A 26,206-nucleotide genomic window follows, 5' to 3' on the forward strand; every position below is an offset into this window, starting at 1 on the left:
GAAGATGACACATTATGATTTGTTTTTGTTTGTACATAGTTAAGAAAACGGTGGCTACCATCGATCGTGGCGTTGGAAGTGATTAAGGTATGTATGAGCTTCACATTAGCACATATGGGAATATTATCGAAATTTTACTCAAGATAACGAACATAGATTGAGCACTTCTGTGACTTAATTTTACCCGTAGCAAAGTAATCAGCCCTGCGTACAGGGAGCGGAGTTGGATGGGGTTTGAACCTTGCAGTTCTGTCGGGTGAAGACCGGTGCCGTCTTCGCCCAAGATCTAACTAGTCAGCATCCCAAGACCTTCATAAAATGAACTGAAGCATTAGAGTAGTACAATATGTGAGTGCTTATTACTTACTTCGCACGCTGTTGAGATCACCGTACAACTTTTTGGGCTCGTAACTCTAACGACTCTTCTGTTCTTCCCTAAGTAGCCATAAGGCTAAAAATCGCTCTGAGCATTATCTGAGCTAAGAGGGATTAGTTAATGTTGAACACAATTCATGTCTCAGAAGCGTATGTTCTATACAATCTCAGGCTCTAGTTAGACCAGTTGGCAGCCTGGGAAAGGTAATGAGAGTACGGGAAGGGGGCAAACTCGTTCAATATTTAATCAAATAGTACACTACAAAGAAATATGATGAATAATGATATTTCGAAAAACCTCGCCGTAAGTGCGAGACGAGGAGACGACGCAGAATATGTTTAGCATGTTTCCGTATTCGGTTATAAAACTGATCGCAACAATATGCACATGCAAAACAAATAACATGAGACTAAGGACACATAATTTATGAAATCCCACTCACCGCCAAAGGATGAAAATATTTTGAACCTGTTGCGAGTCGCGGCAAAAACCGATTTGTTGAATTGTGATTGAAAGGCTTTTCCGTTAGTTGAACCGGTTCGTAAGATTTCGTTGAAAAGGTTATTTTTATGACTTTCGTTCAAAATAAGGGTAATTTTTAATCCCTTCGTTCAATTCGAGCTCAATTTGACATTTGTTTCGTTCAATCTGACTCGTTCGGCGCATGCAGACAGCAAAACACGAGAAATTTGCATAAAACATGGTATTTTCACCATTTAAACCACTTGCAATTGTTACCAAAAGATTCTACCCGTCCTAAACGTGCCAGAATTGTAAAATGTGCATTATATCCGAATCCATCCCCGGTGTGTTTTGTAAGCAAACGGGAATGTTTACGTTCCTTGCAGTACAGGTACAGTTGCAAGCACACAAACACACACACACAAGGCCCTGTGGTGGGGTGAACTGAAGATATGAAAACAAAAGGCACACGCACACTACCATGGAGCTGTGCGCGAGCTGGGATCGCTTTCACGTGCGTGAATCCACTTTCCCGTTATCGTTGCGCGAGAGGTGCCGCGTGGAATTAACGCGCTAGCCGCCAGCAGGTCCGGCTGGTTCCCTTATCCTAGACGTCGTCCTCCTAGAACATCGACTCGGCACCGTATTGATTGAGGGTTGCAGGTAGGTTGGTCCTGACGCTGGTCATTGGGCGAGGGCATCGTTGGTGGTGGTTTTGTGTTTGCTTTTATTTACGTAAGTGATTCCCGTATGTTCGCGCGTTTCTGCTGCTCGTCTCGAAGTGCGTAAGGTGTTTGGGTGTGTGTGGATGACCGATTTCATCATCACGAGTAACCCACCCGCCCAGCAGCTGATTGTACTTTCTCCGGATTCCTTTTGGAATTAACAAAAGCAAAACGGAATAGTGTGCCATTGTAGCAACTCAAGGTGGCGAAGAGCAGTAATTACGCTGAAAGTGTCTTGTGACACACATTTTGAATTCCCCAATCATGCGATCATCGTAGACCTAAGATCATGCTGGAGAGTATCTTACGCATCCGAGTGATTTTCACACCGCTTCTATTCCAGATAGACGTACGCTGAATGTTCCCGAGTGTCTAGCTGCACAACCTCACCCACGAGCCGTCGCCATCTCTCGCAGCAGAAACGCACACAATGTCCATGCGACGGGCTCTAAAGTATGGCGTCGTCGGAAGTGCCGTACTGGGAACGGCCGTCAGCCTTCACGCTAACGACTACGACCTCAACTCGGTCGGTATCGTGCGGCTAGGGCGTGCCGGTGCCACAGTATTCGACATCGCCACCACCTACAAAGCGAACCTGTACAGTCGCGAATGGACCGACAAAAAGTCGCCCGAATATCTGAAGGTAAAGAGTGACACGCATCGGGCGGCCGCCGAAAAGCTACTCGAGCTCTGTCGCACGAACCGTGGCGTGTACATAAAGGTCGGCCAACATATCGGTGCGCTCGAGTACCTGCTGCCACCGGAGTACGTCACCACGATGAAGGTGTTGCACAGCAACGCGCCGCAAAATCCGGTCGAGGATCTTTATCGCGTGCTGAGGCAGGATTTGCGTATGGATCCGAACGAACTGTTCGAATCGTTCGATCCGGAACCGCTCGGGACGGCGTCGCTTGCCCAGGTGCACCGTGCGACGCTTCGGGATGGGCGCGAGGTGGCGGTCAAAGTGCAGCACCCGTACGTGAAGGGCAACTCGATCGTGGACATCAAAACGATGGAAGTGCTGGTGAAGCTAGTCGCGTGGACCTTCCCGGACTTTAAGTTCCAGTGGCTTGTGGACGAGTCGAAGCGCAACCTGCCGATGGAGCTGGACTTTGCGAACGAGGGCCGAAACGCGGAGAAGGTAAAGGAAATGTTCCGCCACTACCGGTGGCTAAAGATTCCGGGCGTTATATGGGAGTACACGACACCGCGCGTACTCATGATGGAGTACACGAAGGGTGGTCAGGTGAACGATCTGGAGTACATCCAGCGAGAAAAGCTCGATCCGTACGACATTGCGAACAAGATCGGCCAGCTGTACTCGAACATGATCTTCCTGAAGGGGTTCGTGCACAGTGATCCGCATCCGGGGAATATTCTGGTGCGGCGGAGCGACCAGACCGGTGGAACGGAAATTGTCCTGCTCGACCATGGGCTCTACGCGGAGCTTACGGAAAAGTTCCGGTACAACTACTCCAAGCTGTGGCTGAGCATTCTGCGGGTGGATCAGAACGGCATGAAGAAGTACGCACAGGCTCTCGGCGTCGAGGGCAGCATGTGGGGCCTGTTCGCCTGTATGGTGACGGGACGGCCCTGGAACTCGGTCATTCATGGAGTGGATAAGGTGAAGCAGGATGATGCAGAGGTGAGCATGGAACTGAACTTTGATTGCACTGCAAGGATTTCCGCCTAATCCGCTATTAACATTTGCAGAAGGAACTGATCCAAAACGAAGGCAAGCTCGTACTGCCGCACATTTCCGACGTGCTCGAGAAGGTCGACCGCCAGATGCTGCTGGTGCTGAAAACGAACGATCTAATACGAGGCATCGAAACAACACTCCGCACCCAGAACCGCATGACCGCATTCTGGGTCATGTCCAAGTGTTGCGTGAAAAGCATCGGCAGCCAGGAGTACCTTGGTGCGGCGGATACGTGGACCAAGCTGGCCACCTGCCTGCGGGAGCAGTGGTGCATACTGAAGCTAAACCTTTACTACCTTTACCGGGGGATCGTATCGTTGCACCTACTGTCAGCACTGAAGATGATCTTCTGAAGCGGATCGGGGGTGCAGACGGATACATTACACACACACACACCTGCCTATTCACTCGAAACCTACTCAGGAAGAAGGGACACAGGTTTGCAGATGACGCACAGATTTCGTTTAGCTGTATCCCGCCGAAGGCACCGTGAAGGTCATTAAGCAACTATTTTCCAAAAAAATGATGCTAATTAGCTAAACGGAAGCATCTTAAGGGGTTCTATTTTGCATTGCTTTTATCCCATAATTTGCAACCGATATTTATTATGCTTTTTTTGCGCCAAATTCCCCCCAAACACACACACACACGCACCAATTGATTTCACCATTTGCGAGTGTATACGTTTAAGTTTGCTTGTTTCATCATTAGTAAAATATTAATTACCGCACGTAGGGAAGAAAAAGTGTAGGTAGTTTAGGTATGTATTGTGCGCGGGTACGGGTCAAGGTTAGTTCTACCGGTAGAACGAGCTGGTAATTAAGTGTTCATAATAGTGCGTATATCTGCAAAACGATAATTTTCTGTTTTTGCTTTTTGTTGGGCATTAGAATTGTGAAGAAATTAATAAAAATTATGTGTATGAAAAGTACCAAGAACGGGAATCGGGTGATGTGATCTACCTATACAAACTAAGCGACGTCATGTAAGTAGTTTAAAATTTAAAGTTTACTTTCCTGCATCTTGAGGGTGGCAAACCGAGTTTGGAACCTCTGGATGCTGATCGAGTGCGACCTGACAAGTAGAAAAAGAGACTCTCCTTCTTTGAGGCCCACTGAAGGCAACCACTCCGCCCGTGGGTTAATCCTCTAATGTAGATGGGAATCAACATCTAGCTTCTTTCTTCCTCAGTTGGCCATGAGAATTTCGATGAGCAGTTAGCACTTCATGTTCACCTCAAGAGAGATGCAAAAAAGATGAAGATAAAGAAACGTTTCCACAACACCAACAAAGAACTAGAAGAGGAAAACTAAAATATTCATTTCCAGCGGACACTACATTCGAAATGATCCAATAATGCATGGAAAGTGGTTTACCAAAAAAAAAAACAGAGATAAAAGTGCGAATATACAAGAGGGACTACTAAAAACCATTTTTGGGCAGTATTAATTATGCTCAAATGAAGAAGCCATACGTGCGGCGGAACCTCACCACGAACGAACAATAACACTGCTATCGCCAAGCAAGAGTTCCTGGTTTGGAAAATCAACCCCTGTTCGGATTTCCCTTCCAACAGCATCAAATCCTATTTTTCATTATTTGCAGCATTTTCAAATAAAACAGCATGGCGTGTTTTGGTTGAATTTCACTGCTTCTTTCTCTTCTTCTTTTGTTTGTGAATTCTTCCCCATCGCTGTCAAACGACGGCCCTTTCACGACGGAACTAGTGATGGGAATAACTACTCAGTAACGTGAATTTAATAAGATTGAGTGCGTTAGAATTGTGGGCTTAAGTCTGAATGATGGGGGGTTGCGAATCTATTCAGACTTTAGCCTCACGGGGTATCTCACTCTCTCACTCTCTCACATTTTAACTCAATAACTGTTTTACTCACTCGTGAGTTAAATATCACATCGAAAGATGAAAACATGTTGGCTCAAATGGGTAAAAGACTCGAGAAGACCCCTTCTACTAAAATCTTTGGTAAAAGACTCGAGAAGGCCCCCCCTAGAATCTTTTGTGTGTAGCACTGTGGCTTGTCATTTTTGTTGTACAGTGGAATTTCTGTATGGTCAAAACCCATTTGATGTAAACATTGTGCATTGTTCCTTAATACTGTTAATAGACAGTGAATAGAACTTGATAAAATACATTGTAACAAGTGGTTTGAGATTATGATATTCTTATGTTTCCTCCTTTGCTGAATATCAATGCAAGGTAACAAGTATTCATCGAATTACTGTTCCGTTACCGTCCGAGAACGCCGTGCATGTTTTAGGCCCGATTGTTCACCCCTAGTGCGACTGAAAACTAGTACGAAGCCCCTGTAACCCAAAATGAATGGTAGGGTTAGCGGAGAGGGGATTTTAATCAAATAATAACAATATTTTATTCGACTTTCTTCAACCAATTTTGACCACACTGAAAGCACACTGAAAGCTCACTGTGAAGCTCTCGCAACGTGTACTGCGGATTGCATACCTTTAGGCGTAAATCCTACAGCGCCTAACAAATTTTGTCAGGGGGGGGCCTTCTCGAGTCTTTTACCAAATCTTTTGTGTATAGCACTGTGGTCTGTCATTTTTATTGCACAGTGGGATTTTTGTATGGTCATAACTCGTTTCATATAAACATTGCGCATTGTTCCTTAATACTGTAACTGGACAGCGAGTAGAGCATGATCATATACATTTGTAAGAAGTGATTTTAAATGTTGTTATTCTTAGTTTTCCTCCTTTTCTGAATATCTATGCCCGTTAACAAGTATCCATCGAACTAACGTTTCGTTACAGTCCGGGAACACTGTGTATGTTGTAAGCCTGATTGGTCACTCCTAGCGTGACCAAAAATTTTTTACGGACCTCCTGTAAGCCAATATAACTGGTCAGGATAGAGGGAGGGCGATTTAATCGAATAATAAGCAATATTTCATTCGACTTTATTAAACCATTTTTGACTACACTGAAAACACACTGTGAATCTTTCGCAACGTGTACTGCGGATTGCATACATTCAGGCGTAAATCCTACAGTGGCTAACAATTTTTTTCAGGGGGGGGGTCTTCTCAAGTCTTTTACCGAAGATTTCAATCATTTCAGTCATTTGGTAAGATTTAACGCATTCACTCATTCTGACTCAGTTTGTACATCACTAGACGGTCCGGGTATGGGGTTTGACAGTTTGCGAACGAAAGAAAAACCGCGAAAGGAACTACTGCATCCGCCCGTTCGTAATTATTTGGCTCGGCATAAACGATAGTTTGTGAATTTCCCTGCTTCTACTCACCAGTTTCGGGTGGGGGAAAAATTACACCAAGTGTTTACTGTTTACTTCGCACTGTCTGCAAACCATAACAGACGGGTCGGAAGGCAATTTTCCGACCAGCAGCAGCAGCAGCAGCCACAACCGCACAGACAGGGAAGACCCACAGGAATAATTTTGCTCCGTAATCATGCAGAAACAATGGGAACTGATCAAAGAATTTTCACTGCCGGCGGAACTCTCGCTAAGCATCACCTATCTGCAGCGAGCTTTACGGGACTGCGTTTTCCAGCATCAGGTAAGCCAGGAATCGCTGGCACACTGGGACGGACACCATCGGAACTCACGTTCCCTGGTTTGTATTTGTTTCGTGCAACCGACTGAACAGCGGCAGACTACAATTTCGCAAACATGCGATATCTTGCCCGTCGTCGTTAAATTCTCTTAACCATTATTACAACACTTTCGTTTCTAATTTCATGTTACCGTTGCTGCTGGTGGACAGGTTTTGGCTTCGAAAATCAATAATTTACCAATGCACCAGGTAAAAAGAGATTCGTTCCTTCTATATGAACGCGGAGTGAGAGAGTCACTTTCAAGAAGCGCTACCAATCGGGAATGCCGCTAATTATGATTCTTTCTCCGAATTTCTTTGCCTACTACGATGGAATCACTTTTTGCATTAGCGCCCGAAAGTCAAACAGTACATGTTGGAGCTGGAACGGGAAATGCTATCGATCGGAAAGGAACAGGAAGGACTGGTGCGGCAGTTATCCGAGCGGGTTAAGCGGTTCCAGATGACCGTCCAATCGCAACATCTCGTTACGCTGAGCGACGATCTGCTGTACGGGTTTGTGACACGCCAGCTGGCAACCCAGCACGAAACGGCCGTTATTTCGGGCGCACCGAAACACATTTCCCAGCGCTGGAGCGCAACCGAACTGGCCCAAAAGTACAGGTCTGTCCACCAACAAATTTACACAACAGCCCAGGGCCGATAATAATCTATCTCTTTTTTTTACCTTCTCCTTTTTCAGTCTGGAAACAATTCTCGGTACGGTTGCTGTGATGCAGGAGGAATTTAAATCGGAACCGCTTGAACAGCAAACCGATGACAACGACGACGTGGATGATGACGATGAGGACGAAGAAAGCAGCAGCTGGAACCCGGTAATGCCCCTCTCGGACGCCAAAAGGTACAAAAAGCAGGGGAAATCGGCTCCGAAAACGTATACGCAGCACACCAGCACGAGCCATCAGTCGCTTCTGAAGCGGAAACCATCCGTGGCAGCACCCACCACGGACAAGCGCCATTTTGCTGGGATTGCCGTCCAAAGCAAGCAAACGTCTGCCGCGAACGGTGCCGCCAAGCTAAAGAGCGAGAAGGAGCAGAAGATACTGACCGAACCGCCGGCGGCCGAAGAAGTGTCCGAAGACGAAGATCCGGCAGAGAGTGTGCTGCGCGGTACGTGGGTCCCCGGCTGTCCGGGACGACCGCCCAAAGCGGCCAAGTACCTGTCCGCGGCCAAGTTGGCACAAATCCGGGCACGGCGTGCATCGGTCCCGGTTGGCCCAAAGCCGGTCGATGCTGGGACCGCGCTCGCTGCCCAGCAGAAGCGAGCCTCCAAACGGATAGAGGTGTTGACGGAAAAGATTAAACCGATCGAGTCGGGTGAGGATGAGGAGCAGCAGCAGCAGCAGCTGGAGGTGATGACCACGTCGGCTGCAGTACGTCGCGGCCGTAGCAATCTTCTGCAGGCACTTAAAAAACAGAAGCGCGGTCCAGGACGGCCGAGCTTGACCAGCTTAGCGCAACGAGGCGCAAAGCAGGGTCCCGTGCCCAGCGTTAGCAGTAAGCTTGTGAAGCACTCGTCGTTCTCGGCTTCCTCCGGATCGTCACCGAATTCCCGTTCGTCCACACCGACCTGGGGCAACGCGGCACGTCAGCATTCGGAAGACTCGTGCGACCGTCGTTCGTCCTCGACCGAGTATCCGCCGCTGTTGCTGAACGATCCGGGCGAACCAGCCACGCCGACCCTCACCAGCATCTACGAGCTGGAGCAGGACGCGTTTTTGCGCTACTTCGGGCTTCACACGCCGGAGGAAGCAAAAGCCCTCAAAGAACGCAAGCGCGAACGAAAGCGCCGCAGCTGTTACAGCACGGAGCGGAAAGACTTTCACTACGGCAAGCTGGATTACTACGAGCAGCAGCAGCAGTATCAGGCGGTACGTGCCTCGAGACGGACCCATCAACGGCCGATCCTTTACTCACCTCCGGTGGCCGTGGCGAAGAGGCGGAAGCAATCAACACTGCCGACCGCTGGGAACAGCATCAGCAGCAGCAGCAGCGGTAGTTCAATCGCACGCCAATACAACAACCACCACCATCAACGGCCACAACCTGCCAACATTTTCGCCGCGATGGATAAAAGGACGTGCTTTGTGTGTTTCAAAAGTGGTAAGAGCAACACGCGTCGCGATGGCTCGCGGCTCGTGGTAAATAGCTAATGAGGGTGCCCTGTTTTTGTTTTGTTTCAGGAACAACGGATGAGCTGGGCGCCTGCATGAACTGTTGCAACATTTATCATCTCAACTGCCACACGATTGACGAACGGTCCGATGCGTACCGCCAGCGGGATGATCTCTGCCCCGTTTGTCTTGTCTCGGACGATAAGTAAGCGGGCTCGGGTTGGGGACTGTAATCGTCCGTTACTCTATGATCTTTAGCCAATAATCTAATGTCGTCTAATGTCGATTTTAAATATGATTTGTTATTATTAGGACGCTTCCCGTAGCGAGCGGCATGTACATAAGTATAGGTTACTATGATCGTCTACGCATCGTAAGACACCACTACTAATCAACACTTGTAACTCAGGTGTAATAAAACTATGAACGATTTTTGTTTTTAAACTCAATTAACTATGGACGGTCTTTAATGCGTCACGCTGTATAATTGTAATTTAAACGGCGTTTATATTAGATCGCTGCCACATCCCTCTTCATTTCGTTTCTTACAGCGAGACAAATGGTTTGAATACGTTTCTTGGTATTGGTGGTTTCATACGACGAAGGAACCTTTTATCTCTTTTAGAGGGCCGAAAAAAATAAATTTACGCGTAAGTGGATATTTTAAATTAAGGATGGTCTTCACATGGTAGAACCGGGATTCAAATCCCATCCAGATCCGCCTTCCCGTACACGCTAGACTTGGTATTTGAGCTACGGGTACAAAAAAACATAGAAAATCGGAAATGGTGGTGGTAGGCCGGGACCTATCGAGGTTGTAGTAGTGGCACAGAATAAGAAGAATATTAAGTCCTACTTTACGAGGAGGCGGTTGAGATGGGATTCTTTACCCAGTTCGGCCGTGTACTGGCCTCATAGCCAGTAGGCCAACGGTCCATTATGGTAACCTTCCTTCCTGGCGGACGTATTATGCCATTTAAGCCTAGAAAGATTTGGTCAACTGGGTCCGTCCGGTGCTCATGACATGACTAAACCTTCGATTCTGGTGAGTCTACCAGCTGCGCACAATGGCAAGCTAATTGTGTAGCTTTTAGAGTTCGCAGGGATTTGTCTGTGTAAGCCAGAGTCCATGTCTCAGAGACATACTGTGTTCTAGCCAGAGGATGATTGAATTGCTGCGACAGTCTGCATGTTATCCTTACATCGATGGATTAAAGCAAGGACGGATGTGGAAATATCGCTCTTCAGTGGGGTTTAGTACGAGAAAACGACAGCGGCAGGATATAAGCGACGACGTACAGAACGGCAGAGAACAAACAACAGACTAACGATGGTGAGCACATTAAAAGGAGAACCAAGATGAGAGGATGGGATTGAATTGGATTTTAGTTGCAAGTAGATCATTTCTTTCTTGACATTTGAACCGCTGCAACCCTTGCTGCATACTATTAGCTCAACGCAAACTCACAATAATAATACGTTTTGCGTGCTACCGGATCAATATCGTGAACGTGATCCACTCGATTACTGGAGTTCCGATCGTGATTAAGGGCCACGAATCGATTCACACCTGCACCCGCTCTTCACAACAGATTGAACACGCGTTATTTCTTCGCCTTACTTCTTTTATTCACTCCTTCTCTCCCATTTCACCATAATGGACTGCTGCCACCTCCCGGATAGTAGTGGAGGCGCAATGGTATCAAACCGAGCAAACAAACAAAAACCTATTCGCTCATCAGCTGGTCCTTTGCCTCGTTGTTGTACACACTAACCAGAAGAATGCTGCATTATCACACCACACGTTATCACACGCACATACACAGAGAAAGCACTTCCACACGCGAGAAGCACACAGGAAATGTACCACAGGACCAGTTCTCGTTGCTTTTCCACCATATATGGTGAACCGTGTGATGGGTGCTGACCGACGGTGGTCGTACACAAATAATGCTGCTTCTTACTGGAAGAAGGTGACCGGGCGACGGTAAGAGAACAGCTTCCGGTAGCGCTTGTGGTGGTATCGCTGCACCAGCGGGAATCGGATCTTCGAGTTGTGGAACTGCTTGATGTGTGCACGACGCGTCTTGGACGCAGCGATCGCTTCCACCTTGATGATCTACAAAAACAACAGAGAAGCAAAACGGTCAACACTACGCGGTCGGGTCGGTCGTCGCTCTGTTCAATACGCTGTACCTGGATCGAGTGGGCACGGGCACGATGACGCGAAGCCATGTCACTGTAGCACTGCGTGACGGCACCACCAACAGTCAGGTCACGGTACTCACGGTACATGTTGTGCGTACCGGAACGCGAATCGTAACGCAACCAGATGCCGAAGTTCTTAACCTTCAGCGGCGTCTTCTCCATGATGCGCTTCACCGAGACGATCTCGCCGGTTCCCTTCTTGAACTTGCGCAGCTGACGCAGGAAGTACCAGAAGCGCGACTTAGCCACAATGTGGTCCGGGGCGAAGATGTGCATCTTGAACAGTGGAGGGTTCTTCTCCTTCTCCGAGGGCAGCTTGCGCCCGATCACCTGGTATTCTTTCAGCTGAAATTATACAAACAAGCGATTAGTCCGTGGTCCATGTTGATGATCGAAGGGAAAGGCAGTGGCAAATATCGATGCATAATTTCCTCCCGGTTGCTTTGTTCCAATCGCCAGTCAACAACATGCTCTACTGCAGGCTGATGATACGGCTGACCCGCTGTCACTTTGCCGACGATGAACACAAGTCCCGAAATTGGTGTAAATCGGCTATATTTAAGCCCGACAAACACCGCGCTTCACTGCCACACGACGGACCGCACTTATTTTCATCGAAATTTGCATCCCTTTCACTATGAATTAACGTAAAAACATATGAAAAATAGAAATTTACCAATCCTTTAGCTTTCATCTTGACTGCGCTTCGTTAAAGAGGAAACGGAAAAGGACTTTGACAGCACCACCTTGAACTGGAGTTGACAATTGGCGAGGCGAAACGTCAAAGTGATGCGTACCGTGGCAGTGTTGCCAGTTTCTGTTAAAATTCAAATTCATGTTTTCATGTTCAAATTCATGTTCATGCGAGCAAAAATTATCAGAAAAACAATAAACTCATTCGTGCTTAATAATTCTGAAACCGGGGCTAATTGCACATTTACCACATTACCTGAACGTCCTATCCTACTGAACACAGTAGTACAATTAAAGTGAAAGAAAAAAATATAAAATAAGCTTCATAATACAAATACTACAAATATAATGGAAAATGGTATTTTAGCGATAATTTGAGTTCTTTCCACATTGATATCCAGCGACGATACAGGCGCGTATTCAGGAGATTCGATTCCCAGAACCAACGATAACAAACGTTGGACAATAGTTGACAGCTGTTCATCTTGTTGTGGATCAGCCAGCGAGCGAGACGTACAAAGGTGGGTGGGAAGTGAACGCGAGATCTGTTTTCCTAAGTACCGGGATTAGGCAAGCTCAAACAGATATTGCATCTTGTTTTCTCGCGCGTAATAGTTACTCATTCGACTGTTACACCACATTTTCCGTTCGTTGCTGTTTTTAGGGGCTAACGACTAAGCTGCTGGGGGAAAAAAAATGGCAAAACGTGTACAACCGACGTGGCAAGCACCGGAGGAAAAGACCGCCCCAAAGCTCTACCTGTACAACAGCTTGACGCGGCGGAAAGAACCGTTTGTTCCGCGCGATGGTCGCAATGTGCACTGGTACAGCTGTGGGCCTACCGTGTACGATGCGTCCCATATGGGCCACGCCCGGTCCTACATTAGCTTCGACATTTTGCGCCGTGTGTTGACCGACTACTTCGGGTACAACGTGCTGTACGTGATGAACATCACCGACATCGACGATAAGATCATCAAGCGAGCGCGCCAGAACTATCTGTACGAGCAGTACCTGCAGCAGGCGAAGGATATGCCGCTGGAACGGTTGCTGGACGACAGCAAGGAGGTGATGGCAGCGTTCCGGGAGAATGTAGGACGTACGACTGATGCGGACAAAAAAACGATGATGGATCGTATGCTGGAGAAGCTGACAGCGGCCGTGGACAACCTGTCGCTTGCGGTGAAACAAGGAGACGATGGGCGCATCCGGCAGGCGCAGGACCAGTTCCTGCAGGATTCGAAGGATCCGTTGGCCGACCTGCTCGACAGTAAGCAGGGTTCGTCGGTGACGGAAAATGCAATTTTCGAAACCTTGCCCCGCTACTGGGAGGATGCGTTCCACAGGGACATGGCGGCCCTGAACGTGCTCCAGCCGGATGTGCTGACACGCGTCAGCGAGTATGTGCCGCAAATCGTGGCGTACATCGAGCAGATCATTGCAAACGGCTTGGCGTACGAAGCGAACGGGTCCGTGTACTTCGATGTGGCCGGGTTCGATCGACGCGAGCAGCACCATTACGCGAAGCTGGTTCCGGAGGCTTACGGGGACGCAAAGCAGCTGCAGGAAGGCGAGGGCGACTTGAGCGTCGGTGCGGACCGGTTGACGGAGAAACGATCGCCGAATGATTTTGCCCTGTGGAAGAGCAGTAAGGCGGGCGAACCGTGGTGGGATAGTCCTTGGGGCCGTGGCCGTCCGGGTTGGCACATCGAATGCTCGGCGATGGCATCGGACATCTGTGGCGACTATCTGGACATCCACACCGGTGGTGTTGATCTGAAGTTCCCGCACCACGATAACGAGCTGGCCCAAAGCGAGGCACACGATGGAAGCTCCGAGTGGGTGAAGTACTTCCTGCACACCGGTCATCTCACGATCGCCGGCTGCAAGATGTCGAAATCGCTGAAGAATTTCGTCACGATCCAGCAGGCACTGGAGAAGCATACGGCGACGCAGCTTCGGCTGGCGTTCTTGCTCCATTCGTGGAAGGACACGCTCGATTACTCGGAAAACACGATGGAAATGGCCGTGCAGTACGAGCGGTTCTTGAACGAGTTCTTCCTCAACGTGAAGGACCTGACGCGTCACGTACAGACGGGCCCGGCGCGGGATGCGTTCGATCGGTGGGGATCGGACGAGGCGGACTTGCAGCAGAAGTTTGCCGATGGCCGTGCGGCCATCCACGAAGCGCTCTGTGATAATGTCGATACTCGCACGGCGTTGGATGTGATGCGAGGACTCGTGTCCGCTTGCAACGTGTACATTAAGGCGCATCGATCGTCGGGCTTTAATGCGCTGCTGTTGCGCCGTGTCGCCAGCTACTGCACGGACCTGTTGCACATCTTCGGCGCGATCAATGGTCCACGGGGAGGAATTGGATTCCCGATAAGCTCTGGGGCGGCCGGCGCTGGAACGGGAATGGCTGGAGATGTAAGCAGCCGATTCACTGCTGCTTTACAGCTTACTAACTAAAAAGCGATTTTATTGATTGTTTTTCCCTACAGCTCGAACAAACCGTTATGCCTTACCTGCAAGCGTTGGCAGAGTTCCGGAACGCCGTCCGAGAGCAAGCCCGAGGTATTAAAGCGACCGAAATTCTTCAGCTCTGCGATCAGCTTCGTGACGACGTACTGCCTGGGTTGGGCGTAAGGCTCGAGGATCGGGAAGGTGCACCGTCCGCCCTGAAGCTAGTTCCGGCCGAGGTGTTGCTGCGCGAACGGGAAGCCAAGCGCGCAGAGGAGAACCGTAAAGCGGCTGAAAAGGAGCGGAAAAAGGCGGAAGCGGCAGCAGCCCAAGCAGCCAAAGATGCGCTGCGTAAGATCAATCCGATCGAGATGTTCCGTAGCGAGACGGACAAGTATTCGGCGTTTGATGAAGCGACTGGGCTGCCGACGCACGATACCGAGGGCAAGGAAGTAAGCAAGGGCCAGCTGAAGAAGCTGCAAAAGTTGCAGCAGGCACAGGAGAAACGCTACCAGGAATATCTGGCCTCGAAGGAGGCGAACTAACGTGGCGTGTGGTGTAAAGGGAGCAAATAAATTGCATTTACTACGTTCGGATGAGACGCGGAAAGGCAATCCCGTTGAGCGGTTATGTTTTCTCTTTCTTTAAACTTCTTTGCTTGGGTTTAATATAGTTATACATATGCAGGAGCGTATATAACATAACACGTTACTAGTATGCGCGTGATTGATCGCTGGAAAAAGGATACACCACCACTACAATCCTTTGTCCGGCTGCAGTGGACAAAGCCCTTCTTCAAGCCTTCTTCCGGAAGAATCATCGTTCGCTTTCGACAGTGATTTGCTACAGACAACTAACGCTCCCGTTTTGCTGCATGCTGCTTTTGGACGACAGCCAGCCTCACACATTCATAACCAAATACGCGGATCAATCGAAACGGTAGAGCAAACAATTCTGATTGGAGGTAGTTTAGTTTTGAGAGGAAACGTTATCCACGGTGTGCAAGATTGGGGAAGTTTCTATTGGCCCGAAGTTTCTATTGCTATGCTTCCCATCGAACGAACGAGGTACGAGGTGTGTGTGTGTGTACGGTCGGGGGTTAAAGGACCAACAATTGGATTGCCCTGTCAAGAATGCCCTCAGTTGTGTAGATGTAAAAGACAGCCCGGCTGCAACGGGCTTGAGATTCGAACGCGTCCGAACCGGGCAGGGGGCTGACCTTCCGTAGAGACTGGATGTTTTATTTTATAGTTAAAAAAAAAAAGAAAACACGAACTGGACCCACATGGTAGAGATGATACAGTCTAACACGGATGTACTTGTACTTGAAAACATGGCATAATAACGGGCTGGGTAGAAGGATGGTCTAGCATTGGTCTTCTGACAAGCAATGGACGAGAATGCAGAGCCGTATGATGCGAATTGAACATAGCAAATGTCGACCATTAGAGTTACTCCCTTTTCGTCGTAATTCAGCTCACTGATTGTTTTTGCCCCATTTTCCTGCTTCGTTTCACAGCACGCATTCTCTGTTGCATAAACGCTAATATTGTAACGACTTACAAAAAATTAACCTCACAAGTCACGCTATATATGTAGTGGTAGTAGTAGTAGTACACTGCACTGAACGGTAAAGTTACAACCAATCGAAGGAGGGAAAATACGCCTTCGCTTTCACTTAACCATCGCCGATCCACTCGACTGGGGTTGTATCGGGAAACAACGCCGGGAAGTATGCAATTCGATCAACTTTCAAAACAAAGTTCATTCCGTTTGATTGTTTTTGGTTAAGAGAGTTCAAACAATCTTTTCATTAAAACTGGTGAAATGAATTAATTTAGGATAAAATCGACGAAGAAAAAAAAAAGAAACTTGGACGTTTACGTTCCGAGTTCCGCAGAGTGAAAGAAGTATTGCAACGAAACGAGCTCTTCAGCTGCGGTGGATGAAATGGACTAAATTTAGCGAAAGAAAAGAAGGCAAATCTGCATCCGTCCGTCTGCTTCCTAGCCGTTTCCACATGAAAATCGAAAAAGTAAAAACGCATTAAAAACTTAAAACTAAGCTTAAACAAAACGTTCAAAATTATGGTGCCAAATGACTTATCCTACTCCCAGGCTGAGGAGGGATTGATAAAGGAGATGATACAGGCGGCATTATTAGCACAGCAATAGCTTCCAAAACAACTGGTTCAATCAAACCGCCAACGCCGCAGTGTACTACTGAAACACGTGCGCAAATCTATATCACGATGTTGATGATGATCCGGATCGTATCCACATCCGTTGTCGGTCTATCTCGTGTCTCGTGCGGTTCCTGTTGTTTCTGTGCGTAACAGAAGCAGGAAGCAGGTAGGTTGATCGGAGATCGTCGCGCGCGCTCATATTTGTGAGGTGAACTTTTGAATCTGCCGACGGGGAAGATCGCCAAACACTGCCTCACCGTGTACGCTTTTGGCGAGGGCCTTGATGCTGGCCGCAATGTCGACCGTATCCTCGGCCATCTGCAATGGACACAGAGTTGGTCGATCATGATGAAGCTTTCATCCCTTTTCTTTTCTCTTGCGCCTTATTGCGCCCGCCTTACCTCATCGAGATCATCTTCGTTCGCCCGGAACGGGGCCATTTTCTTCGGCATTGAAATCGGAAGACTTTTCGCGATCGAGCTGGTCTGCCGTCCGTACTGGTGACGCGGTATGACTATGCCGCCCTCCGTTCGATTGTTGTTATCTGGTATTTCTGGAAGCGTAAAACAGAGGGAAACAATTTAATTCGTGACCGCGTGCCCGCGTGCCCGCGTGTGCAAACACACACACACACACCCACGCCTTACCATCATAATCCGATGGTTCCTCGTCAGAAATAGCATCCGGTGGGGGCGTTTTGTCATTTTCCATGCCGTCAATGTCGAACAGACAGTCCGAATCGAACATCATCTGCTGCTGTGGCCGCTGATGGATGGTGCTGCTAAATCTATGTGTAGCCCCTGTTAGGTTGCCGACACTACCGGCGAGCCCTGGCACCGTTGTGGCAGCTCCCAGGCTATTGCCGTGATTGGCAAAGAGATTTGTACTCATGGAATGTTGCTGCTGCTGCTGCTGCTGCTGAGTTGGTGGTTTGCTAATGGCACCTTGGTTGCTGTTCGTAGTATTATTGTTAATCGTATTGGCGGCACTGTTGCTAAGCTTTAGCAGCGGCTTGAAGCCGCGCGTATCCGAACTCTGCCGCTCCGGGCTAACGGACGCACCGTTGCTACCGTTCACAATCGACGGTGGACTGTTCCCGGTCGACATCGGCATACACTCCGGGGTCGGTGGTGGCGTTTCCAGCTGACCCCCGGCTACATCCGCGGCCACCGGCGTACCCAAGCTCGTTAGCAGCGGCTGAAGCGCTTTCTCCGTCAGCGTCGTCGGGCTGGTGGCAGCGTCGGTGGCCACCGCCCCGTCCCCACGCCCTCCGCTTCTACTACTATCTACTAGTTCAGGTACGAATGTTTGCGCCAGGAACAGATAGTCCTGCTCGGCCCGGTCGCGCACGTTGCTCAGCTGCTCGTTTAGCTCCTGCGTGAAGCGTGCGATCCGCTCGTTGGCCGCCTGCGTTTCGGCACGCATGAACGCGCGCAACGATTCGAGCAGCTCGTTCCGATCGTTCGTACTGTCGAGTGTGTTGGCCGCGGCCGTAAACAGGCTGCGGTACTGGTCCTTCCGGTAGAAGCCGCGAAAATCGGCCGCTCGGCCATCGAGCACGATTCTGTAGGCGGATGAATAGTTTTCCTGCCTCTTGCGCCGATTCACTTCCTCGGCGGTGACCTAGCAAATGGAATGTTAGGATCCGGCTTGTATTACGAACAAGTAGTCGGGGACATTTGCCACAGGGCAGCTTACCGCTAGTGTTCCATTGATCAGGATGGCCGCCGGGTTGGAGCTATTACGGGCAAATGCGACGCAGCCACAGTTCACACATTTGTTCACGTTCCAGCCATCGCACGAGATTGTCTTCAGCATCATTGTCAGCTGCACGGTCACGCTAGTATCTTGCAGGGGTCCAACCGACTGGAAGATAAGCAAAAGAAACGAAACGAATTTTAGAACCTTCTTAAGCTCACCAGCTCAAATCCTACACGGTTTTACTAATTGTAATCCTGCACAGCGGTCTTGGTTTGGTTCTCCTTTGGGCACAAATTTTCATTTACTTTGAAAAGAGTCCATGCCTGCGTGAGACACACCAGCGTGTATTGGGTTTCCATTTAACGCAAGGCAAGTGCAGTTGTGAATGCCGTTGGATAGGCGATCATCATCCTTAACACCTCCTCACTGTGCGAGTAGCTACAGAAAAGGGTCCCTGAAGGTTCTTCATCCGTCCGTCTCGACTGGCAAACATATCAGAAGGCAGAGTATAGCATGACGGACATTCGAATATGCCTTTGGACAAAACTGAAGTGCATCATACAATAATCCTCTTCTCATATTCCTCCCTGTTTGATCACATTAAGTTTCGTTTATCAGATGTGCCTACTGCTCGATCGTTGAGATGTGCTACTCGATCGTTATATTACGACAAAATTTAACTCTCTTCCTCTCTTTCTCTCTCTCTCTCTCTCTCTCTCTTTTTCTCCCTCACTGTGTTGTATTTGTTTTCTCGCAGCTACAGTAAGCAACCCCACTAAAGCAACCCATCATCCCTTTTACGCTCAGCTGATGAAACGGGAACTTAAGTCGCTTTCCTTCCACCAACCCACCCTCCCTACCCCTTCAACTCCCTCTCCCCTTTTTCGCATTTCAAACATACAAAACCCCCACAAACGAGCCAAAAACAGAGCCGAGCGCGTCATATTCACCGTGATTATATTTTCGTTCATTCGCGCTTGCCTTCCTTTTCGCCGGTGGGTGAGGAGGCGATGCGCACTCGGCCACGGTGTGTATTGTATTAGATGGGAGTTGTTCTCTCCCCCCCCGTTTGCTGGTTCTGCTTATTATTTTGTGTACGGCAATTTCCGTATGTATAGCGCTTTTCCTCCCCTTTATGGGAGGGCGATGATGATGTTGGTGGAGGGTTTAGGATTACCAGCCACCCCGAAACCGAAACACACAGGCAAAGGTAGAAAATTGCATGCCCAGCATAAATATTCAAAAGGGAAAAAAATACAATCCACTTGAGGAGCCGATTCCCCGGTGGCTTGTTTTGTGCGATATGAGTCGTGTGGTTAAGGAGTATAATGCTATTTACAACATCATTCACACTCGCATACGATCGCAGCGTTCCATGTTGAAGATCGAAAGGTCATATAATGTTGATACTAAAACGGCCGCTGCAAGCACGTTCGGATGGGGAAAAGGGCAGCGTAAGAAATCGACCCAATATCAACCTTATTCCTAGTCAATTGTAAGAGAAACCCTTGCCCCGAGCCTGTGCGTTTGTTACAGCGCTTCCCTTGAAAAATGAACAAAAGTCAGCGTAAGTTGCTTGTTACGGGTACACAGCAGCAGAAGCAACACTTCCATCATCGTGTGCCGGTGGTGTATCACACCAACACACACGTGTGCGCACGCAGCGGACGCAATCGAACCATCGCGCGGCTAGAAGCTGGTGTGTGCGCACGACGTTCTTGTTCTTCTGCCGTGAAGCGTTTTCCTCTTCTTTTCCTTGTCCCGTTCAGATGTCTGAAAACTGTCGAGCGATAAGTGGATTGCGGATGGTACACGGCTTGCTGGCAAATGGGCCACTGAGTGTAGCATACAACGGGTGGTCACAGCACCACCCCCTTAGCGCAGGCCTCCTACTGCCCCTGCCCGATCATCCGGTTTGTAGGTGCCCACACCGAAACGAATTTGTGTCCGTGTGCGTGGACGCAAAGTTCGCGGACTGAGGCGAAATACAATTAATAAAACCAACCTGAACCGTCTCGAACCAATCATAAAAAACAACTATAAATGCTGATACCTTTGCCCTGCAAATGTGCGCAAATGTGTGCCCTTCAACAACAACCGATATTCCGCTTCTAGTCGCGAGAAGAAAATAAAGCGCCCAAAAATCAGCGAAAGAGTTTCTTCAACTCACAGCTAATCGATGCCTTGCAATAAGAAGGCATCACGGGAGGGGTTTTAGGTTTGTTCATAGCCAGATGATAATCCACCGACCGATGCATTATCACAGTGAACGCCATGCCGGGTGGAAGGGGTTACCAAGGGGGGAGAATGAAAAGGCGGACACAAAATGCCGGCCGGCATAATTGCAGTTCGTTCGATGGCGAGAGAACGAAACGGGCCGCATCCACCACGTTCTGATGGAAATCGTGATGCAAGATCGGTACAGCAAAATTGCATTCATATTTCGATTTGTTTTTGCTCCGTGCTGAGCTTCCATATCTTATGACGCTCTTGATTTTTTTTTCTTCAGCGATAGTGAAAACACGATCAAGTGTTCGTTTTCCTTATCGAATTCGATTTTCCTTGATAAACATCATACAAGCGCTAATGCAATTTGTTCCCGGTTAGTTCCGGCTTTCAGCTAAAACGGAAGAAACGTCTTGTAAAAACAACAGAAAGGTTTCGGGCAACAATTGTGATAATCCAATCCAGCCAGTCCTAATGTTCAAGAGTTTTCATTCGATGTCTCAATGTCCAAATAGTTGAATTCGAATCCGAAGATTCTGGACAGCAGTAACTAAAAAGGAAAACCGGGGCTGATGACTTCAATGTTGTCATATGTTGATCCTGATATCTGAGCTTCCGTATGAACGATGAAGAATATCCTGGACATGATGGACGTTGTTATACAAAACTCTATGCTAAAACGTTATAGCTTATGCAAAATATATCTTCTTGGTCGCTCGAAGCAACTTCCAAAGGATTTCCATAGCGATGGCCAAGAAAGAGGACTTTATTCCTCGAACCTCGAGAGGATTAAGGATAAAGGGAGGATTAAATTTGCCGCAAAACTGGGTACGCAATCGATTGGATCGCTTAACCTTAACCTAACTCAGCCAAAATGTTGGTGCTTTCCGGATTGAGCCACCATTCTGAGGATGCATCATCATATTTATCCAAACAAAGCCAGCCTTAAAAACATCGGTTTTGGCCGTGTTCGGAGGTAACTATTTCTAATCGTACCCAACAGTACACACCACTAATGACTCTTTGCTGCCTGATAACGCGAACCCACACCGTCCGGCTCCGTGTCGATACGCTCCAAGAGAAGCGACAGGGAAAGTGATTATTTGCTTTGCATTCAACATTTCGAGCATCATCACACTCTGGAGAGGGGGTTGTTACGGGCTGCATCATTGTCGTTGACCATGATGTTCGGTCTGGTTCGGAGGGAACTGATTAAAGCGCGATTGGGATGTTTTGTTTTCCGGGCTCCGAAACCGATCGGGCGAGCGAAACGTCCGCGATCGGCAATGTTTATTCAACACGGCACATTCTTCCTTCATGAGCAACAACGGAATCTAAGGTGTGAGGACAACGAGATGAGGGAGGCGGTGGAGCAAATGCACTGCCAATTCCGTCCCGGTTTGTTACCGATTAGCCTAGGGTGGATGGTTTTCTATTTCAATTTCAACGTCAACCCGGTGAGTGGTGTGTGATGCCAACTAAAACCCGGTTGCTATGTTTTATTTCCCGTACTGCGATGACGACGTATGACGCTGTTACAACTGCGTTCGCATTGTAAATGCCGAAAACTCCAGAAATCGTTCAGAGTAGGTCTAGCAAAAGCGTTGAACCGAACAAGCAAAACAAACAAAGGAGATGTATGAAAAGTGTACTCATACACACGTATAAGCAAAGCAAAAAGCCATTACAAAATCGATTTGCACTCGGCAGATTGTATGGAAGACGCTTGTTTGACGGCTTGCGACGCAATAAATAAACACAAGTGTGCATTTTCCAAATTTTCCAACCCGCGTGCGTCCCGGACACACGGCAGCAATTCGTTGGTGTGTGTGTGTCTGTGGGAAAGCGGCACCAGGAAAAGTGGCTGGTAGTAAAACTTTAAAGAAAAAGAGGAAATAAACGCTCTTTCTAAATAAAAATTGCCGGCCGGCAAAGAACTAGTGTGGAAAAACTTTTTCCACTAGCACTAGCGCTGGGTCGGGGGATTGGAGAGTGGTGAATGGTGGCGACGAGGAGCAAACAAAGAAACTGTGTACGACAGGCAAAAACAAACCATCAACATGGAGAATGATATAATTCTACATACCTCCTGGAAGAAGCTGGCCAGCTCTCGTGATTTTCCTTCCACCAGGCGGGCAATCACGGCTGCCGGTGGCCGCGGCAGACTCGTTTCGTTTTTCAGTGTCACTGGGCCGGGATCGTTGGTGGCGGTTGGACCGGTCGGGACGGTGCTGCTCTCATCGTTTACGGCTATCGACACGTTCAGGCACTGGCAGGTAAACATCTTTGTTGACCGACCGGACACCCAGCACCGGACAGATGCGGACAGCGGAATGAGAGATCTTCCGGACGAGCGCAATCCGTGCGGCAACCGGGATACACACACACACACTTGGACGCTCGGCTCGGTACTGTTAATATTGGTGGTAGTTGTGGTGGTGGTGGTGCTTGCTTTTGGACGCGTTTGTGCGGGTGGTTGTGTGTGGGATTTGTTTCACTTTTCTTCCCCCCTCTCGGTAGGTGTAACAAGGTTAAAGATTCCTCCAAATATCGCCGTAAAATGTTGCAACCAAAAATGCCAAAGCCGATCAAATTCAAGAGCACCGGACCCGACGAACTACCACTAATCGCAGCACACTGGTCTTCTCTTCTGGTGGTCCGAAGGGCTTTGAGAATGTAGGGCTATGGTACGCGATATATGCACACACACACACACGCACAACGGGGGTTGGTTTGTTGTTTTGAGAAGCCTCTTCCTCGCCTCGATAAAACGATCGAGCGGATCGAAAACGCTAGGACAGGTAACGGGGTGCGTGAGCAACGGGTGAAACGATGGCGATGAAAGCGAGCCCTTTCCAAGTGCACGTACGTTCCTTTCCGGTAGGTAGAATTTTCCAAGCGCGAACCACGCACGACGAACCGCACGCACGGATAAAGAAAAAGGATCTGATCCCGTCTTCGAGCGAACGGAAGAGGCAGAAGAAGCTGCGCTTTTTACGCTACACAAACAGCAGAGCGATGCAATCGTCTATTGTTCTCTCACGCACACAGGCGCTCTCTTTCTCGTTTCCTCTGGTTTTACATCTGCTGATGGTCTTCTTTGTGTGCGCACACTTCTTGTCCCTCTTTTATCGTGATGATGACACTTGACGGAGTGTCGAGCGAAAACGGCCCTCTCTTTGCTTATCGTTCTGTACTGAAGGTGTGTAAAAACGTTTGATAAGTATTTTAAAGAAACGAACGACCTTTTAAAATGCGATTATTACTTGCTTTTACGGGGTTTTGTGCACTATTTTTGCACCTCGTTCGATTTGTTTTGAGAAACGGTCGCGTTGTTTTTGACAGCGCTGTTATGTCATCGGATGTTTATTGTGCAAGATTCAGTTCTGTATTCATTGGTCGCGCTTCGAATGGAGCTCGACAATCGGTGAAGACGTGAATTTGATATCGTTTCTTTCTCTACCGTATGGTAAATATTTGGTAAGTGAAGAATGTGAATACATATTTGGAGCTACCAAAGATCATCAATTAACGGGCAAGTAAAGTTTAGAGGAAGACAGCATCGATGTAAACAGGCAGGGATAGCTTTGTAGCGTGTGGTCTTATTGTTTGCTTGTTAAAACGGATAAGCAAATCAGGATCATACTGTTTCTTTTCGATACAACCGTCATGAAATCCTCCCGTCCCCTTTCAATATGAATTAAGAAAAATCAACATTGTATTCGTTCATATTGTAAAAGAGTTTATTAGCTTAATCGACGGTTGTCGTCCGGCGCCGAATGATAAACTCTTTCTCTGATGGATGTTAGAATAGTATGAACGAAAATGATTGCGAACGTCGACTACTTCCCTCAGGGTTTACTTTCTCCTGGAAGATTTCCCCCCCGCTAGTTACACACGCGACGCTCACTTCCTAACTCGGAAGTTCTGGTTCTCCACCCTCACACGCACCTTTCACCACACCGCTTACGCTTTCTTCTTAATACGATTCGGAATTTACGCTTCTACTGAGTTTATGGTCTAGCTGATTCCACCACACACAAAACACGTTAAATCTCTTCACGGGACACACGCTTACACAAGTCACTGGCGCTGGGAGAGCTCCATCTGAGCGGCAGCTACCGAATTGATGTTTTCCTGAACAAGAGTAAGATTAGATTTCCACGAAAGCAACAGATCGCGAAGCTGCTGCCACTGGGGACGACCGAACGTTCGGTGCATTGTGCTGGAAATGTGCACCTTGCGGGCTCGCTGGTCCATCCGGGCACGGACGAGCTTCGTTTTCAGTACTTCGATGATAAACGGTTCCACTTCCTCCTCCTTAATTTGCAGCTCATCCTGCAGCTGCTGGAAGGACATCTCGGCATTGCTCTCGGCCAGTTGCATGAACGACAGCAAGCGCATTTTCTTGATGTTTTGTTCGTGGTTTAGACCTGGAAGGGTAAATACGGATTAATGGGAGTCTAAGCAGAGAAACATTACATCAAATACTGAATAATGTGTTTCACCTTGCGAATTGACAAACTCCTTGTGGTGCTTGTAGAACTCCAAGTAGCTTGGCAGCTTTTCTGACACAAACACCGAGAGAAGGTCGTGGATGAGCTCACCCTCCAGAAACCGTACCGGCTTCAGAGATAGCAGCGGGTCAAGCAGGAAGGTGTTGGGATCGGCCAACGCCGTTACGATGCATTTCATTGCATCCTCACGTGCGTACGATGCATTCTCGGCAGTGTACGTTCCGAGCAGCTCAATCATAACTTTCGATGCCAGCTCGCTGTTGGTGTCCTTCAGCACCTCATGCAGCAGACGGTAGAGCTTCTGCATTTGCTCGTTTGAAGGTGGACACTGCGCGAATTGAGCCTTCAGCTGTTCCACTCCCGTGAACACTTCCTTCACTTGGTTGACCTGCTTTGCTACCTGTACCAGATGGTAGTAGACGTGGTACCGAAGAGGCGAAGTCACCTCTAGATTGCTGAACAAGCGCCACAAGCTGCAAGCATTAAATTAAGAAACATTCGTTTGGCCCGGATCTTTATGGAAGGATGCACCGTATCATAACACTTACGACTGCAGGCACACCCGAGCAAGATTCGGCTCCTTCGCTTTCGTCATCTTGTCACAGAACGACAGGATCAGGTTTTCGCCCCGCTCCAACGGAATGGACACGATGATGGAAACGATGCTGTTCAGCACGGCATCGATCTCTTCTGGCGAGTGCGTGTTATCCTTGAAGCACACATCGCACACACCGATAATCTTGTGCAGATCATCCTCGATGCCCTTGGTCGACTTTTCTTCGCTGATTTCGGCACCCAGCTGCTTCAGAAACTGTCGCAGTTCCTGGGCCTAAAACGGGGCAAACCAAAAACATAACCTCAATCATTCCGGTTGCCGACACAGAGCAGGGCGCTCGGCTGCGTATTGGTATGCTGCGGGATGTAGTGGCTTATTTCCATGATGCACTTTTGCCATACCTGATCGTCGATCTCAGCGTCGATAAAAACGGCCGGTCCTTGCATTGTGCAGTCGATTTTTTACGATTTATTCACGCACTGCAATCGAACAACACGTCGCAAAGATTCGTCTTCTTCGTGGTCTTGTTGTATCGATACGGGGAAGCTGTCAAACTTTTCTGACAGCTCTCCGACTGACAGTAGAGCCATCGCGGCATTCTCAATGAAAAGTTTCACAAGGGCTGTGAAACATTTCGTTTAAATCGGGCCGGTTCGTCATG

The 26,206-nt window shown here is 48.4% G+C and overlaps 6 protein-coding genes across 9 annotated transcripts; 3 read left to right on the top strand and 3 right to left on the bottom strand.

Moving 5' to 3' along the window:
• The first annotated feature begins 1,007 nt into the window (after positions 1–1,007).
• LOC118503069 (aarF domain-containing kinase 1) lies at positions 1,008–4,203 on the top strand. 2 transcript variants are annotated; one of them, XM_036035942.1, is made up of 3 exons: positions 1,008–1,501; positions 1,907–3,208; positions 3,277–4,203. In XM_036035942.1, the coding sequence occupies exons 2-3, from the start codon at positions 1,994–1,996 to the stop codon at positions 3,616–3,618; spliced, it is 1,557 nt and encodes a 518-aa protein (XP_035891835.1). In that variant the 5' UTR covers positions 1,008–1,501; positions 1,907–1,993; the 3' UTR covers positions 3,619–4,203. The 2 variants fall into 2 exon arrangements, with proteins under 2 accessions (XP_035891835.1, XP_035891836.1); XM_036035943.1 differs by having other exon boundaries at positions 1,911–3,208.
• Positions 4,204–6,431: 2,228 nt separating this feature from the next.
• Positions 6,432–9,445, top strand: LOC118503070. Its single transcript, XM_036035944.1, has 5 exons — positions 6,432–6,825; positions 7,033–7,071; positions 7,214–7,485; positions 7,565–8,985; positions 9,066–9,445. The coding sequence occupies exons 1-5, from the start codon at positions 6,718–6,720 to the stop codon at positions 9,203–9,205; spliced, it is 1,980 nt and encodes a 659-aa protein (XP_035891837.1). The 5' UTR covers positions 6,432–6,717; the 3' UTR covers positions 9,206–9,445.
• A 1,158-nt stretch (positions 9,446–10,603) lies between these two features.
• On the bottom strand, positions 10,604–12,013 carry LOC118503071 (60S ribosomal protein L18a). Its single transcript, XM_036035945.1, has 3 exons — positions 11,881–12,013; positions 11,193–11,549; positions 10,604–11,115 (listed from the first exon to the last, which is right to left on the bottom strand). The coding sequence occupies exons 1-3, from the start codon at positions 11,896–11,898 to the stop codon at positions 10,957–10,959; spliced, it is 534 nt and encodes a 177-aa protein (XP_035891838.1). The 5' UTR covers positions 11,899–12,013; the 3' UTR covers positions 10,604–10,956.
• A 273-nt stretch (positions 12,014–12,286) lies between these two features.
• LOC118503072 (cysteine--tRNA ligase, cytoplasmic) lies at positions 12,287–14,974 on the top strand. 3 transcript variants are annotated; one of them, XM_036035948.1, is made up of 3 exons: positions 12,287–12,418; positions 12,562–14,327; positions 14,402–14,974. In XM_036035948.1, the coding sequence occupies exons 2-3, from the start codon at positions 12,594–12,596 to the stop codon at positions 14,903–14,905; spliced, it is 2,238 nt and encodes a 745-aa protein (XP_035891841.1). In that variant the 5' UTR covers positions 12,287–12,418; positions 12,562–12,593; the 3' UTR covers positions 14,906–14,974. The 3 variants fall into 3 exon arrangements, with proteins under 3 accessions (XP_035891841.1, XP_035891839.1, XP_035891842.1); XM_036035949.1 differs by having other exon boundaries at positions 12,413–12,467; XM_036035946.1 differs by having other exon boundaries at positions 12,390–14,327.
• A 588-nt stretch (positions 14,975–15,562) lies between these two features.
• LOC118503074 lies at positions 15,563–23,843 on the bottom strand. Its single transcript, XM_036035951.1, has 6 exons — positions 23,739–23,843; positions 22,559–23,668; positions 18,244–18,411; positions 17,193–18,168; positions 16,947–17,098; positions 15,563–16,863 (listed from the first exon to the last, which is right to left on the bottom strand). The coding sequence occupies exons 2-6, from the start codon at positions 22,754–22,756 to the stop codon at positions 16,741–16,743; spliced, it is 1,617 nt and encodes a 538-aa protein (XP_035891844.1). The 5' UTR covers positions 22,757–23,668; positions 23,739–23,843; the 3' UTR covers positions 15,563–16,740.
• Positions 23,844–24,191: 348 nt separating this feature from the next.
• LOC118503075 (eukaryotic translation initiation factor 3 subunit M) lies at positions 24,192–26,107 on the bottom strand. The gene is made up of 4 exons (XM_036035952.1): positions 25,947–26,107; positions 25,538–25,818; positions 24,981–25,462; positions 24,192–24,905 (listed from the first exon to the last, which is right to left on the bottom strand). The coding sequence occupies exons 1-4, from the start codon at positions 25,989–25,991 to the stop codon at positions 24,556–24,558; spliced, it is 1,158 nt and encodes a 385-aa protein (XP_035891845.1). The 5' UTR covers positions 25,992–26,107; the 3' UTR covers positions 24,192–24,555.
• Between the last annotated feature and the right edge of the window lie 99 nt (positions 26,108–26,206).

The sequence above is a fragment of the Anopheles stephensi genome, chromosome 2, assembly GCF_013141755.1.
Source record: "Anopheles stephensi strain Indian chromosome 2, UCI_ANSTEP_V1.0, whole genome shotgun sequence".
Classification (NCBI taxonomy): domain Eukaryota; kingdom Metazoa; phylum Arthropoda; class Insecta; order Diptera; family Culicidae; genus Anopheles; species Anopheles stephensi.